General features: G+C 42.8%; 3 protein-coding genes across 3 annotated transcripts; 2 read left to right on the forward strand and 1 right to left on the reverse strand.

The window, feature by feature from the left end:
- Positions 1-2,323: 2,323 nt before the first annotated feature.
- On the reverse strand, positions 2,324-4,508 carry rbis (ribosomal biogenesis factor). Its single transcript, XM_084033708.1, has 4 exons — positions 4,411-4,508; positions 2,908-3,023; positions 2,686-2,802; positions 2,324-2,595 (listed from the first exon to the last, which is right to left on the reverse strand). The coding sequence occupies exons 2-4, from the start codon at positions 3,016-3,018 to the stop codon at positions 2,527-2,529; spliced, it is 297 nt and encodes a 98-aa protein (XP_083889834.1). The 5' UTR covers positions 3,019-3,023; positions 4,411-4,508; the 3' UTR covers positions 2,324-2,526.
- On the forward strand, positions 4,499-5,723 carry rad51b (RAD51 paralog B). The gene has a single exon (XM_084033704.1). The coding sequence runs from the start codon at positions 4,610-4,612 to the stop codon at positions 5,693-5,695; it is 1,086 nt and encodes a 361-aa protein (XP_083889830.1). The 5' UTR covers positions 4,499-4,609; the 3' UTR covers positions 5,696-5,723.
- A 1,308-nt stretch (positions 5,724-7,031) lies between these two features.
- On the forward strand, positions 7,032-13,590 carry LOC311029184 (carbonic anhydrase 1). The gene is made up of 7 exons (XM_084034189.1): positions 7,032-7,199; positions 7,446-7,643; positions 9,333-9,451; positions 9,961-10,053; positions 10,170-10,232; positions 10,317-10,472; positions 12,096-13,590. Exons 1-7 carry the CDS (start codon positions 7,172-7,174, stop codon positions 12,213-12,215), a joined length of 777 nt encoding a protein of 258 aa, XP_083890315.1. The 5' UTR covers positions 7,032-7,171; the 3' UTR covers positions 12,216-13,590.
- Positions 13,591-13,840: the final 250 nt, after the last annotated feature.

Below are 13,840 nucleotides of genomic sequence, written 5' to 3' on the forward strand. Positions count from 1 at the left end.
CCTTTTGCTGCTAGTCCTGTCGGAGTGGAAAACCCAGCTGTGTGCTAGGAATGACATACTGCAAATAGGCCTTCAGCTTCTTATTGGCATTCAGGGAGACACACACACACACACACACACACACACACACACACACACACACACACACACACACACACAGGTCCACTTCCTCGGCTTGTCACCGTGCATATTGATAAGCCCATCCAGAGCACCATCTTGTGGACGTTTCCAGCTCTGTGGTTGTCGAAAATGTCACTTTTTATCACAATCCAATTAAGCAACTGACTAATAAAAGTCAATCAGAATTCTCTCTCTCTTTCTCTCTCTGTCTCTCTCTCACGTTTAATTATGCATCTGAATCCTGGAAATAATTTCTCTGTTATAAAGTAGAACATTCATTATATAATTGATCATTTTTAAAGTTTTGAAGCAACAAACGGAACTCTGTAGGATTTGTATTTTTATTTGCACCAAAAATGACGAAGTCTTTGTCTCTGGAACACAAGCTCACCCCACTGGTCCCACCACCCCCTCCCTACCAGCTCATGTAGATCATCACATTCAAAATGCAATGTGTGCGTGGGCATGATATCTGCCTCTCCAGGGGGTGCAGCGGTGCAACCCCACTGCCTGCCTGCGCTCTGGTGCAGCCATCTGGATCCCAGTGGGGAGCACCTGACACCTTAGAACTGCATCTGCTACAATCTCCACGCCAATAGTTTCCAACGGAAAACCATTTCCTCTCCGTGTGCCCGAAACGCACCGCAGACTTCTTCTCATATTTCTTGATTTCCTGTGATTCCTCAATATTCGACAGCATCCTTCTTCATATAGTTTATATCTTTTTAAATCTGCTCCCAGCAATATGTTTATATTAAAAGATTATATTACTTTCTGTGAAAGGGGATGCTCATAACGACAAGTTCCCCTTTACATAGCATTTTAACATCTTTCAGCTCATGGTTTTGCTTTTATGGTTTGCAACTTTAATGTTTTGGTTCAGCCGTTTGATTCCATGCACAGCAGGCTGCTGTTTTAGCATCAAATCACAGATATTGTTGGAGACAAGCTGGTGAGCATTCGGAGCAAAAAGCAGCTAAAGATCTGTCTTTTCCCTCAGGAGTTGGGCCACGAAAAAATAGTTGTAATATTCATATTCATCAGGAGGACACAAAAATCACTCCAAATGAGCAATAATGTTGCTCCTGGTTGCAAACAAGTTAATCTCATCGTCTTAAAAGGTGATGTGATGTACAGCTTTTTCCTGCAGCCCCCAAGTGGTCAAAATAAGGTTTCAGTATCTCTAACTCCACATTTATTTGCTGTGTTTTGGTTTGTGAAGCAGCCTCACTTGTGTTTTCACCTTGCTCCTCCAAATTTACTGACCAAGGGGTCACCATGGAGATAAGCATTCTGCAGGGAACCGGCACACACACACATGACCTCCGATGTCAAGTCGCTACAAACAGGATGCAGCAGCAGCATTCTGATACCGTCCCGCTGCTCACAGGCGGAACCGGAAAATCTCAACTTCCATCTTCAGGTGCAAACCTAATAGAAATGACAGTGTGAAGCCCTGAAACAGATAGCATGTACGGGTGGATGGAATATCAGACACACCTGAGGGGATGAGTCAGTCCGGGCAACGCCACCAACCCCAGCCTCAAAAAAACGAGTTCAATCAACTCTCCCCTGAAGTAAACACTGCACTGAACATTTTACCATTTAATTATGCATGTGAATTTCTCATTTAAATTCTGGTTTTTGTGAACTCGCACATGAAGTTTTAATGATTTCCATAAGGACAAACTCTTTGAAGCAAACACTTTCATCATTACAAACTGCAGTCACAATGATCTCCTTTGTGACTTCATTTACACCTAAATCCGGGTCATGAAAAGCAAAACAATAAAAGGTGTGGAAACATTCATCTGTCTCAGAAGGCATGATGAAGTGTACAGGGTTATATAATGATTTCCAAAAAGTTTAAAATAACCTCATAAATTCCCTTTAATTGCATGCAGATTCAAGATGACGAACACTCATATTAACAGCAAAGAAAGTCCAGCTAAAACAACTAATCGACTGTAAATCAAAAGGAAATCTGCAACAAGTTTGTTCATGGATTAATCAAATATACATGCCAAATATTATCCAGATCTGTTGAAATGTGGAGTTGTTCTCATGTTCATTGTTATGATAGTTAGCACACGTCTACACCAAAGGAATATCCATCAATAAAAATAACATCTTTGTTCCTATAACAATATTACTATTGACACAGGGCAGAAGTCTGTCATCTATTACATGTTTTTACACTGACTATACAGAAGGCTTAAATTACACTTAAAGGTTTTCCCATCATGTTACCCATAACCTCTAAATTCAACTTCATCTGCAGTCCTCATTTTGGCATGAAATGTCAAACTGCATTGGGAGTAAACTGATGTCCAACTCGGAGACACGTACAGTCAGTCAACAGCTGTTTGTCCTCAGACTTGATGACAGTCACACTTTCACAGTCCATTATAACTGAGAGAAGAGTTGAGCAGCGGAGTCGACGTTTACAGATTCTTTTGGAGGCTCTCTGACAACCTAAATACAAATAAAAAAGAAATTAGCATAAATTACATCAAGAGGATCAAAATGCCGTTGTTTTAAATCTCAACAATTTACACCCCACACCTGTGTTTGTTTCTTCGGTTCGGGAGCGACAGACTTTGAAATGCTTTTGACGTCCCTCTGGACCTCTGTGAAGATTTGATTGAGGTTCTCCACTTTCTCATTTTTCACGGCATTGATCTGTGAAGCCATAAATTACAGCATGCTGGAGCGGCTGCAACAAACGCTACCATACAAAAGAGAATACGGGAATGAATGCAGAAAGCAACAGCAAAGAGATCTTACGTGTTTGAGCGTCGTCGTGACAGGTTTCGCTTTGTTCTTGTGCTTCGAGTGCTTGTTTGTCACTTGAAAGACGTTCTTCTGTTTTTTCCCCTTTTGTTTATTCTTCCCCATGTTACCTGAGGGGAGAACAGTCAGGCACTTCAGTTCTATATCATAACCATGGGTTTATCCTGCATTTCCCTGCTCTATAGTGGTAGATTACATATTGATTACACAGCCTCACTACTCTCTAAAAAAAAGAGAGAGAATGTGAGATTGTTCCGGTTTCTCCACTCAGCCGCCTCATTAGCAAAACCGCACGCCAAAAGTTCACTCCTTCAGACAGTTAATTATAAAACTTCAAGAGGGTCAAGAGGTTCAGATGATGTGTGAATAAAGCTGATTCTAAATGCCACATGGCTTGCAAACAAACCAATTTGGGCATTTTTTTTGCCCGTTTTTCAGCTGACCTCCTTGCTATTTCATGCACAACAGTATCAAGAGTTGCATCAAAACTAAACAGTCACTCTAGATGTTTTACTGGCAGTTACTTGTCCAATGCACTAGTAGTAATAATAGTGATAATACCGTTTATAAAACCTTTATTTGTAAAATGCAATTCAATGTGATTTTCATAAAATCAAATTGGCCTTCTATCATGTAAAAAGGTAAAAAAAAAAACTTGAGTTACTTGGGAAAAAAACCTTGAGCTACTTAAGTATTTCCATTTAGCGCTACTTTCTACTGAAAGCCAATAATGTACTTTTTACTCCACTGCACGTATTTGACAACATTAGTTACTGCAGATTTACAATATTAATGCCAATTATTAACTAACTAAACATGTATTATCTATGGGTCTTGATTAGGGATGCTTACACATTAATGCATCACTAATTATAATCCAGTGACAAAATATGTGATTGTGAAAAGGTTCATTCTGCAGTATGGTACCTTTAAGGATATTTTGATGCTAATCATTTAGATTTTGAATGCTAGACTATAATTGTAAGACAGCATTTATACACTTTGGTAATACTTTTACTTAAGTACAAGATCCGAGTCATTCTTAGACCACTGGCCACGTGTGAAGGCAACGAGACAACCGGACGGGGACGTGACGGTTATCATCATCTACTGTGTATCTCTGTTTATCTCGACAGTACGTTTTATTTTGGTCCATATCAGCTAGCATTAGCATTGACATGCTAATGTCCACGGGTATACTGTAATTCATACTAATATCTGGATCTAAAGCACGTAGCCTGCCTGCTTGATAAACATTTAAATGACTTTTAACTGTATCCATATCGTCTGGATGAACAGTAAGTCAACTAAAATAACTGTCAAACGGTCCAGATGTGGCTGCCAGCTAGCTTCCTTACTGTACATGTGACGCTCTGCGCGTGAGTTATTGTCGTCATTTTTTAAACGTAGTTTATTCATTTTGCTGAATGACATCATTTCTAATAAGATGAGTGTTCACAGCGAAACATTTTAACGACAAAATACGTATAAACAGACCGTGTTTAAGGAGCTGCTCCTTGCTGTTGATATCCTCACGTGTTATCGAGAGCGAACCCTCTTCTACGTCATCAACGAGCGACGACTGTTGTTGTGAAAGAAGAAGCAGACAGCGGGCGGGCAAAATGCGGGACCGTTTTTGTTGTTGTTGTTGTTGTCTTAAAACAACTGAAGAAGACAACGGTGAAAAGAAGCCAACATGGCGACCAGACTTCTGAAGCGAGCCGGCGTTTCAAGCGACATGTGTGAACAACTGAAGCGGCACCAGATAGTAAACTGCAAGGAGCTGCTGTCTCTGACGCCCGTCGAGGTGATGCACGCTGCGGGGTTGAGCTACCAGAAAGCCTCCGTGCTGCTGCGGTCCGTGAGCAAAGCGGTGGCACCGCCGGTCACCACGGCTCTGGAGCTGTGGAAGCAGCACTCCTGCTTCTCCACGTCGTTGCCTCCTCTGGATAAGGTGCTGAGGGGAGGGCTGCCCCACGGGGCCATCACGGAGGTGGCGGGCCCCTCCGGCTGTGGGAAGACCCAGATGTGTTTGATGCTGAGCGTTTTGGCCACCCTGCCAAAGAGCGAGGGCGGCCTGGACAGCGGTGTGATCTACATCGACACAGAGTGCGCCTTCTCCGCTGAGAGGCTGGTGGAGATGGCGCAGAGCAGGTTCCCGGACTACTTCAGCTGCAGGGAGAAAGTCCTGCACATGGCGGGGCGGGTGCACCTCTTCAGGGAGCTCACCTGTCAGAATGTCCTCAAAAGACTGGACAAGCTGGAGGAGGACATCATCTCAACCGGAGCGGGTCTCATCATCCTGGACTCTGTGGCCTCGGTTGTGAGGAAGGAGTTTGACACGACTCTGCCAGGGAACCTGATCCACCGCAGCAACCTGCTGGGCCACGAGGCCTCCACCCTCAAATACCTGGCCCACCAGTTCAACATCCCCGTGCTGCTCACCAACCAGATCACGACTCACGTGGGGCGCCACGGGTCCGAGGCGGGTTCCGGGTTCGTGACAGCAGCTCTGGGGAACACGTGGAGTCACAGTGTGAACACGCGTCTAATCGTCCAGTATGTGGACGCACACCAGAGGCAGATGCTGGTCGCCAAGTCCCCCGTGGCTCCGTTTGCCGTGCTGAACTACACCATTGAGAAGCAGGGCATCTGTATGGAAGGAGAAGACAGCCAGGGGACTTTGTATGAGGGCACAGACCCAGGCCTCCAGCCAATCAGGGTGCTGACTGAATACGCCCTGTCCAGACCTACGGACCGGACTGACCAAACACCCCTGTGACTTTGACACGGTTTCTTTATTAAAGACATTCCATAACTTCACCTGACTTGTTGCGTCCTCACTCATCACAGACTACTGAAAGTGATCGAACATGAAACCATTATTTTGAAGGAAAACTGCTTCCTGTATACATGTTCAGGGATGCGGTGTAGATGTTGACAAATGAAGTCAAGTACAGTAAAACATACCTCAGAACTTTACTTTGTCTATTTAACATTTTGGGAAGTATTGCAATTTTAAACACTATATAGCCAATCAAGGATATATTAATTGAATTGGATTAAAATTGAATTTAGCTTCAGTTTTTTCTATCAAACTGCAACAAAAAGCCATTAGCCTTGTAGTATCATTGACCAACAGCAGGTGGCACCATACTATCACCACAGCTGTGTTCATTCATGATTCTCTTGAGAAACTGACCTGTTGTTGCACACTGAGCTGCACTGACCACTAGGAGGCAATCAAACCGTTACTGCGGGGTTTGGAGAGAGACGTGAGGCTGTCATAAATAGATAAATCGATCCCTCAACAGGATTAATTATTTCTACATTATTTCTCCATACTTATGGATAAATAATACAAGCATATATAGGTTTCTAATATGGCATTAAAACGTGCCAGTCAATTTTTAACAACAATAATAACATTGAGTCGAGTTTTCTTATCTGTCTGTGCAAGAATCAGGCAGATAACTCCTCTTGTCCTGAACTGAACCTATCCTTCCAAAGACATTATGTATTTGGTTTTATTAAAAGTGTGTGTAGCATATAGGGGAATAATAATGCTTGTTGCTATGCGTCCTTAAATCCACCTTAAACTCTGCACACAAGCTAAACAAACTCCAACACCATCTTTTATGGCTCAAAATCCATGAGATACAGGTTATTACAGTTGTATTGCACGTGTATTCAAATCATACTCATTGTGCGTATTTGTTTGTTAGAACTGTGTCTGTTTGAGGTGTATATCTTCCTCGTACTTTTCCGTGTTGCGTCTCATTCACAGCCTCCATGTGAGCTGTTTGAAGGTGACACACACACACACACACACACACACACACACACACATGCAGGCTGCATGCCGTCGCGTAATCCCGTTACTTCCTGACAAGACATATAAGTTATATGAGAGGTGAAAATACGCTCGGCACGTTGTTCGAGGAATATTATCCAGCTCTCCTGTCGCTTGATGAGGACTTCACCACCGCAGCAGCACAGACAGTGAGAGAGGGGAGGGGGGGGGATCTCATTGATCCACAGTGTTGCAGCGTCGCAGCGCATCTAAACTCCTCCCGGTCATTGCGCGGACATCATGTGGCTAACACCAGCCTGACGCACACGCACGGCGCTCACGGGGGACCCTATATAAGGTCCGCAGCTGTCAGGTGGAGGACACTGGCTTGCTTTTTTGCACTGGGAAAACGACCTCGCTTTAGGGAATTACAGCTCCAGATTCTCATAGATCCCAACTGTAACCATGTCTTGGGGATACGCAGCGAACAACGGTGAGGCGCTCATTGCACGTATACACGCTAAATGCAGGGGGGGTGGGTGACATACTGGGAATGTTAAAACCAGTCATACCAGCGGGGAATGAATGGAAGGACAGAGATTTTCTTTTTTTTTTATTAAATTATGCACAATTGGGGGCTTTTTACGCGCGTTTTAATCACATCACCATCCCTAATGTGTTTGATTAAAGCTCTTATTTTATCCTCATGATTACAATTGTATTATTCCCTCATTTTTAGGGCCCGACAAATGGGCCGATAACTTCCCTATCGCCAATGGACCCCGCCAGTCTCCCATTGACATCGTACCTGGCGGATCATCGTACGACACGAAGCTGAAGCCGCTCAGCCTGAAGTACGACCCATCCACCTGCCTGGAGATCCTCAACAACGGACATTCCTTCCAAGTGACCTTCGTGGATGACACCGACAGCTCAAGTTAGTGTGACATTAATATTGCATGAATCCAGACGCTGTGCGCGGCTTCAGAAAAGCGCAGCAGCTGATTAAGAAATGCGCATTTTTGTAATATTTGGTCTTAATCTGGAGTAAAAACACCGTGTTTTACTATTTCAGTCATTATTGCAATGGTTGTGGGTGGAATAGAGGATTATTGATTTGGGAACAAAGGCAATCAATGTCCTCGGGTTGATTTGAAGGATGCAGCAGCGTACAAAATGCGGCATTCGGGCTTTTATGCGCTCCTCAGTGTTAACAGCAGCTCTCACAGTCTCCACCCTGTTCAAAGACTATAGAAATCAAGCATGCAAATATTATTATTTTAATATTTATATGGATGCATGAGTAATACGCCCCAGTTTCCCTGCAGCGCCTAAAGGGCTTCCACAATAGTGATCAAATAGACGAGCATCCATCTTTATTTAAATGTATTTGATTATTTGGGCCTTTTTTGCGTGCATTTTTTTTTAATTAAATATAATTTTGGTGAGTAGACTCTAGGGATTTTGCTCAGAAGCCGAGCACAATGCATGCCGGTACTAATTGAATTGGTAATGTAACCCTGGTAAACCTTTCCCACGCCGACTCCTTTCTGCTGCCAGTGAGGTCAAAAGCGCCAAAAAACGAAGGTTACGGTGCAAACAAACCCAGGCTTGGTTGATTGTCAATGCGGGAAATGTGCGTGGGAGTGAGTTACCATGAAAAGAAGATCATGATATAAAATACAAATGGTCTATAAGATCTTATTTGTTTTTCTTCTATTTTTTTTAATTGTATTTTAATTCGTGCATGAACTTCAGAAAGAGGCCAGAAAATGAGTTTTAATTTGCATCCATTGTCCTTTATCTGATCTGGTGAGGGATAATGAAGAATGGTTACATAACTGACTGCAATCATGGATTAAATCTAGTGGATATACATCAAGATGGAAAAACACAAAAGCACTTTTGCTAAAAATATGATGCTGGATGAGTTAGAGCCTCTTAATTCTCCCTCGCTTTGTCGTCACACTCATTCTCCACATGCCCTGCTAAATAAAGGACAGGCTCAGTCGGCGTGTCATCCATCATGTCATGCATCATGTGTGTGTGTGTGTGTGTGTGTGTGTGTGTGTGTGTGTGTGTGTGTGTGTGTGTGTGTGTGTGTGTGTGCGTGCACACAGTGGAAAAAATGAATACCACAGGCTCTGTATTTTTCATTGTCCAGAAATAATTTTAACTCCCACAAAAAAATGTCATAGCTTGAAGATCTACTGTGAAACAAATATCCTGTTTGTGTGTGTGTGTGTGTGTGTGTGTGTGTGTGTGTGTGTGTGTGTGTGTGTGTGTGTGTGTGTGTGTGTGTGTGTGTGTGTGTGTGTGTGTGTGTGTGTGGGCGTGCAGGATTATCTACTTCCCTGTACACTGCAAATAGAAATAATTATGTAACATTGGATGGAGGCTTGATTTTGAACATACCTGGACATCGTTTGGGGCTGGATGGATTTGAGCAGAGAGTACACAACAGGAACCGAGGCTGTTCCCATGAAATAGTCTGTTTGTATAAGTAACCGCGTCTTGTTAAGAGGAATAATTCCTTCCAAGGAGGCCTAGTGATTTCTGACTGCAGCACTGCCCACATTCAGTGTGGGATGAGCTGATGGTGGATGTGTGTTTCTCTGTCCTGCAGCTCTGAAGGACGGGCCCATCTCCGGGACCTACAGGCTCAAGCAGTTTCATTTCCACTGGGGATGTTGTGATGAGCAGGGCTCCGAACATACCGTGGCCGGGACCAAGTATCCTGCTGAGGTACGGATGCTCCGAGCTTCTCAGACAGCTAGAGTTTCTGACAGATTGATTAACAAGGAGAAAGAAAAGCCTCCTCTGACTCTCAGGTTAGAGTTAGGCCCAAGTAGAGAACTCATTTAGTTTCCTTTTATATTAATAGTTCACTAACTTCCACTCAAAGAGTAGCATTTCTTTTCTTATCTGTTGTTTTTATTTACTTCTAATTAAAAAAATTAAACCTAAATGAAATAAATAAATACATTTTACCATATTTGTTGGTATGTTGCAGGAAGTTGTTGTCTTATAGCAGTCGATTTGTATCCCCACATCTAGCAAAATCAACTTCATCCAATCTGCTTTCAGTTGATTATCTACCAGAGCATAAAAAAAGCTTCTTTACGTAAATTAATTGCACTGAAGTTCCAGCAACCGGATCAGAAATTACAGGATTTCCACAGTTCTAAAAATTGATAAGATTACTTTTGAAGAGCTTTGCATTTTTTTTATTTATCCGTCTCATTTATTCCCAGCTCCATCTGGTGCACTGGAACACCAAATATCCCAGTTTTGGAGAAGCGGCGAGCAAGCCTGATGGACTCGCCGTAGTTGGAGTATTCCTGAAGGTCGGCAGCAACCGTTAAACCATATTATTCACTATTACTGCAATAAAGTACATGTTGTTCACTGTTGTATACTGTTGATGCTCATATAATTAACATTTTGTGTGTTGTTTTTTCAGATTGGGGCAGAAAATGCCTCTCTCCAGAAGATTCTTGACACCTTTAGCACCATCAAGACCAAAGTATGTTTCCATAAAAGACATATTCTCATGCATTTTTTTGATATTTGGTATAGGTATTTTACTGACTTTCTTTACTCTTTTCAGGGCCAGCAGACCTCCTTCAAGGGCTTCGACCCTACTACCTTGCTCCCTGGTTGCCTAGACTACTGGACGTATGATGGCTCCCTGACCACCCCCCCTCTGCTGGAGAGCGTTACCTGGATTGTCTGCAAAGAGCCAATCAGTGTCAGCTGTGGGCAGGTATATGGCTAACTCATAGAGCCCATTCAGCATGCAGCGGGAGCGTTGGCTGCGTGCCTGCGGTCTAGAATAGCCCTGTCTGCAAATCCCCTATTACGCCACGGTCTAAATCAAGGGCTTAATTGTTCAGATTAGCCCCGCTGGTGAAACGAGAAGAAGACAGCTCTGTAACGGGAGGAAAGGCAATACAGCGGGCCATTTTACTTTCAACATGGAAAGACACCAAGAGAACGGGGGCAAGCCGGAGTTCACACAGATGCTCTCGCCTTACCACAGTGTTTCGGTTTCAGAATACAGGAGACAACAGGAAATGTCTTTCCCACACAAGCAACTCATTCTGCATTGTAGGTGGAGAGAGACATTGCTTCATTTCATCCATTACTCAGTAACCACAGCAGACATCATACCTGCATTTGCTCCGTATTTACGCCTAAAATCAGAGCAAATCCTTCCACTGAAATGTGTATTTGACTTCTAACCGCCCATTAATCCAAAGTAAAAGCCTCCCCGGGCAGGTTTGTCCTTGTGGTTGGAGTCAGAGAATTACCGCTGGCCGCTCAGATGTTTATTTCATGGCGGCGAGTAGGTGTCTCAAGGGTAAACATGTGAGATTTGTTGACACAACCTTTAGACTGGGTGCCATATAAGGCCCGTCAAGCAGATAATGACAAAGAAGTCAGTCATATAAAGTAAAGCATGTCATTAGTCAGAGATTTTTCATTAGGTAATAAGACATTAATGAATCATTATTAATATACTTATGTGGCTTAAACAAATCATTAGCTAGGGTTAATAATAAATCCCTTATGTCATCTGACACCATGCTGTAGGAGCCGACTGGTTTTTCCTGTCCTGCCTGCCTTAAAAAAATATATTGAGTCTTTGGGCAATAAGCTTAGGTATTTGCTTTATTGGCGAGAGTTAAGTGAGATGATTAATACCTCCCTCATGTCTGTAAAAGATAACACTAGCCGTTCGTTAGCTTAGCATAAAGATTAGGAATAGCTGTTCCTTTGCTGAATATAGATTTTTCGTACGAAAGACGAACTTATACAATATGATGCATTATAATAGATTCAGTGAAATTGAATTGAATGCTAGATTTTTTACATTTAATTGAGCTTTATTACACAGGGATGTGGGAAGGGTTCGATGTGAAGACTACTTTGCACTAAATTTGACACTACAGCCAGGAGTTAAGCTTAGCATGAAGACTAGCTACACTTTTTATTTGTTTAGATTAAACAAACAATATTTCATTGGTAAGCTTTAGAGGAGCTGTTTGGTGGATTTTGTTACCTTTTTGGAGAAATCCACATTAGCAGTTTCTTCCTCTTTCCAGTCTTTATGCTAAGCTAAGCTAAGTGACTGCTAGCTGTAGCTTCATATTTAGCCTATGGCATGCGTGGTATCAATCAACTCATCTAACTCTCCTCAAGAAAGCTACTAAACCTATTTCCCAAAATGTCAAACTATTCCTCGAAACAACCATTCAGCGGCTAGCACAAGACTCTGAATCGAAGTCAGTGGCTCTGTAGTGAGACTAGTGATGTGTTTGCTGAGTGACAGTCACAGGAGGTCAGCAGGAATGACTAACGTGGCTGTCTTCTCCCTTTTTAACAGATGGCCAAATTCCGCAGCCTGCTCTTCTCCGCTGAGGGAGAGGCCGAGTGCTGCATGCAGGACAACTACCGTCCCCCCCAGCCGCTCAAGGGTCGCTGTGTCCGTGCTTCCTTCCAGTAATACCCCTTCCCCCCCCCTTTTACCCTTTCTGCCCTGTTGCTTTTTCCCTCCCCCTCCTTTAAGTCAGGAGTTACCTCCTCTTGAAGTGAGCATAGAAGCATACATATCTCTCTCCGTCCAATTTTTTTTTTAAAGAAATGAAATTCCCGTGGTCCATTGCTTATTTTTGACGCTGAACAGTCTAACTGTGAGATGAAGCACTTGCTTGATTGAAGAGTTTTAATGTTATTTATAAACCAGCAAATTTTCCCTGTCAGCGTTTATTCTATAAGACAAATTTACTAGGATTCAGCATCTGGTGCCAACGTTTTCAGAGATATTACACTAGTGTGTGTAGGTCTTCAAACGAAGACGAGCTTTTGTCAAAATGGTGCTTCTTTGTTGCCAGTAGGATAGACACAGTAGGCGGGGGGGAGGATGGAACTACATCACCATCTGTGAGGAGGGTGGTGCAGATAAAACACACACACACACACACAGGCATACACCCCTGCTGCCAGTCTGGCTGTAATCGCCGACTGACTGCTAGCCTCTGCATCACAGCAGCTTAATGAAACGCTGCAGCCGCCTCCATCACTACTGATTGACTCAGAAAATCCCCCTCTGGCACACACACACACAGACACAACCACAAACGTGGCAAGCACAGTCTCGCTCAGACATGATGCCTATGGCGCTGACCTGCTTATTGATTTGAATTCAGTGGGCAGCAGCAAAGGGCACGAGGGCAGGCTGCTGCTAGTCCTCGAAACCGTCATGATGGCTTGTGTCTCTTATTTTCAAATTGTGTGTTTGTCATCCCCGTGATGTGTTTTTATTAGTATTAGGGATTATTTTTTTAGCAGCTTATGCAAAATAAGTCTTAAGTGATTCCTAAATTATGTTTTGTAACCAAAAGCTCAGCTGACATTTTTGATGCCCAGATTATATAGCAATAGAAAGGATTGATAATCCTTTTTTTTTTATTATTTTTAATGAAATGTGTAAAGGAATTCCCTTCATGTGTTGTTTTGAAACCCCAGCGTGTCAAGTGCTAAAGCTTAAAAACGCACAAGCGCCTCGTGGGCGATGCCATAGTGGCTGATGCACTAAGCCAAGGAATAAATTACCTTGCCAAGAAGACAAGGAAGAAAAGAAGCTGCCAGCATATCAGAGTCGATCTGATGCTGGGGCCCCTTATAGGAAAAGAATTAACAAAAGACCATGACAGGACCACCTCTGGATTTTGTATTTCTGAAACATTAAAGAAAGATTGTGATTAACATAAAAAAGGAAAAATGCCTTATGCAGATAATTCTTAGGGCCGTCCCGTGTGTTTTTGTCATTTTGGAAGTGGACATTTACTAGTTGAATAAATATATTTTACGACTAACAAGTGTCAAGTGTTTTTGTTTCTTTCTATACAGCAGCTAATCAAAATCTGCTGTATGAGGATGTGTATTAGCTTTTTGAGTTCCATACATTTTACAAGTCAATCAGTCTTCTTATGCAGACTCAGCTGTTCTGTAAATTCCCCCTACTCCATTTTCACATGCCAACACCTGAAACCCAACATGCTAACCAAACACTGTGTACAATTACCTTTCTATGCATTCTACATCTAAATATTTTCACTTCAGGGTTGT

Source organism: Eutrigla gurnardus (genome assembly GCF_963514095.1).
Source record: "Eutrigla gurnardus genome assembly, chromosome: 18".
NCBI lineage: Eukaryota > Metazoa > Chordata > Actinopteri > Perciformes > Triglidae > Eutrigla > Eutrigla gurnardus.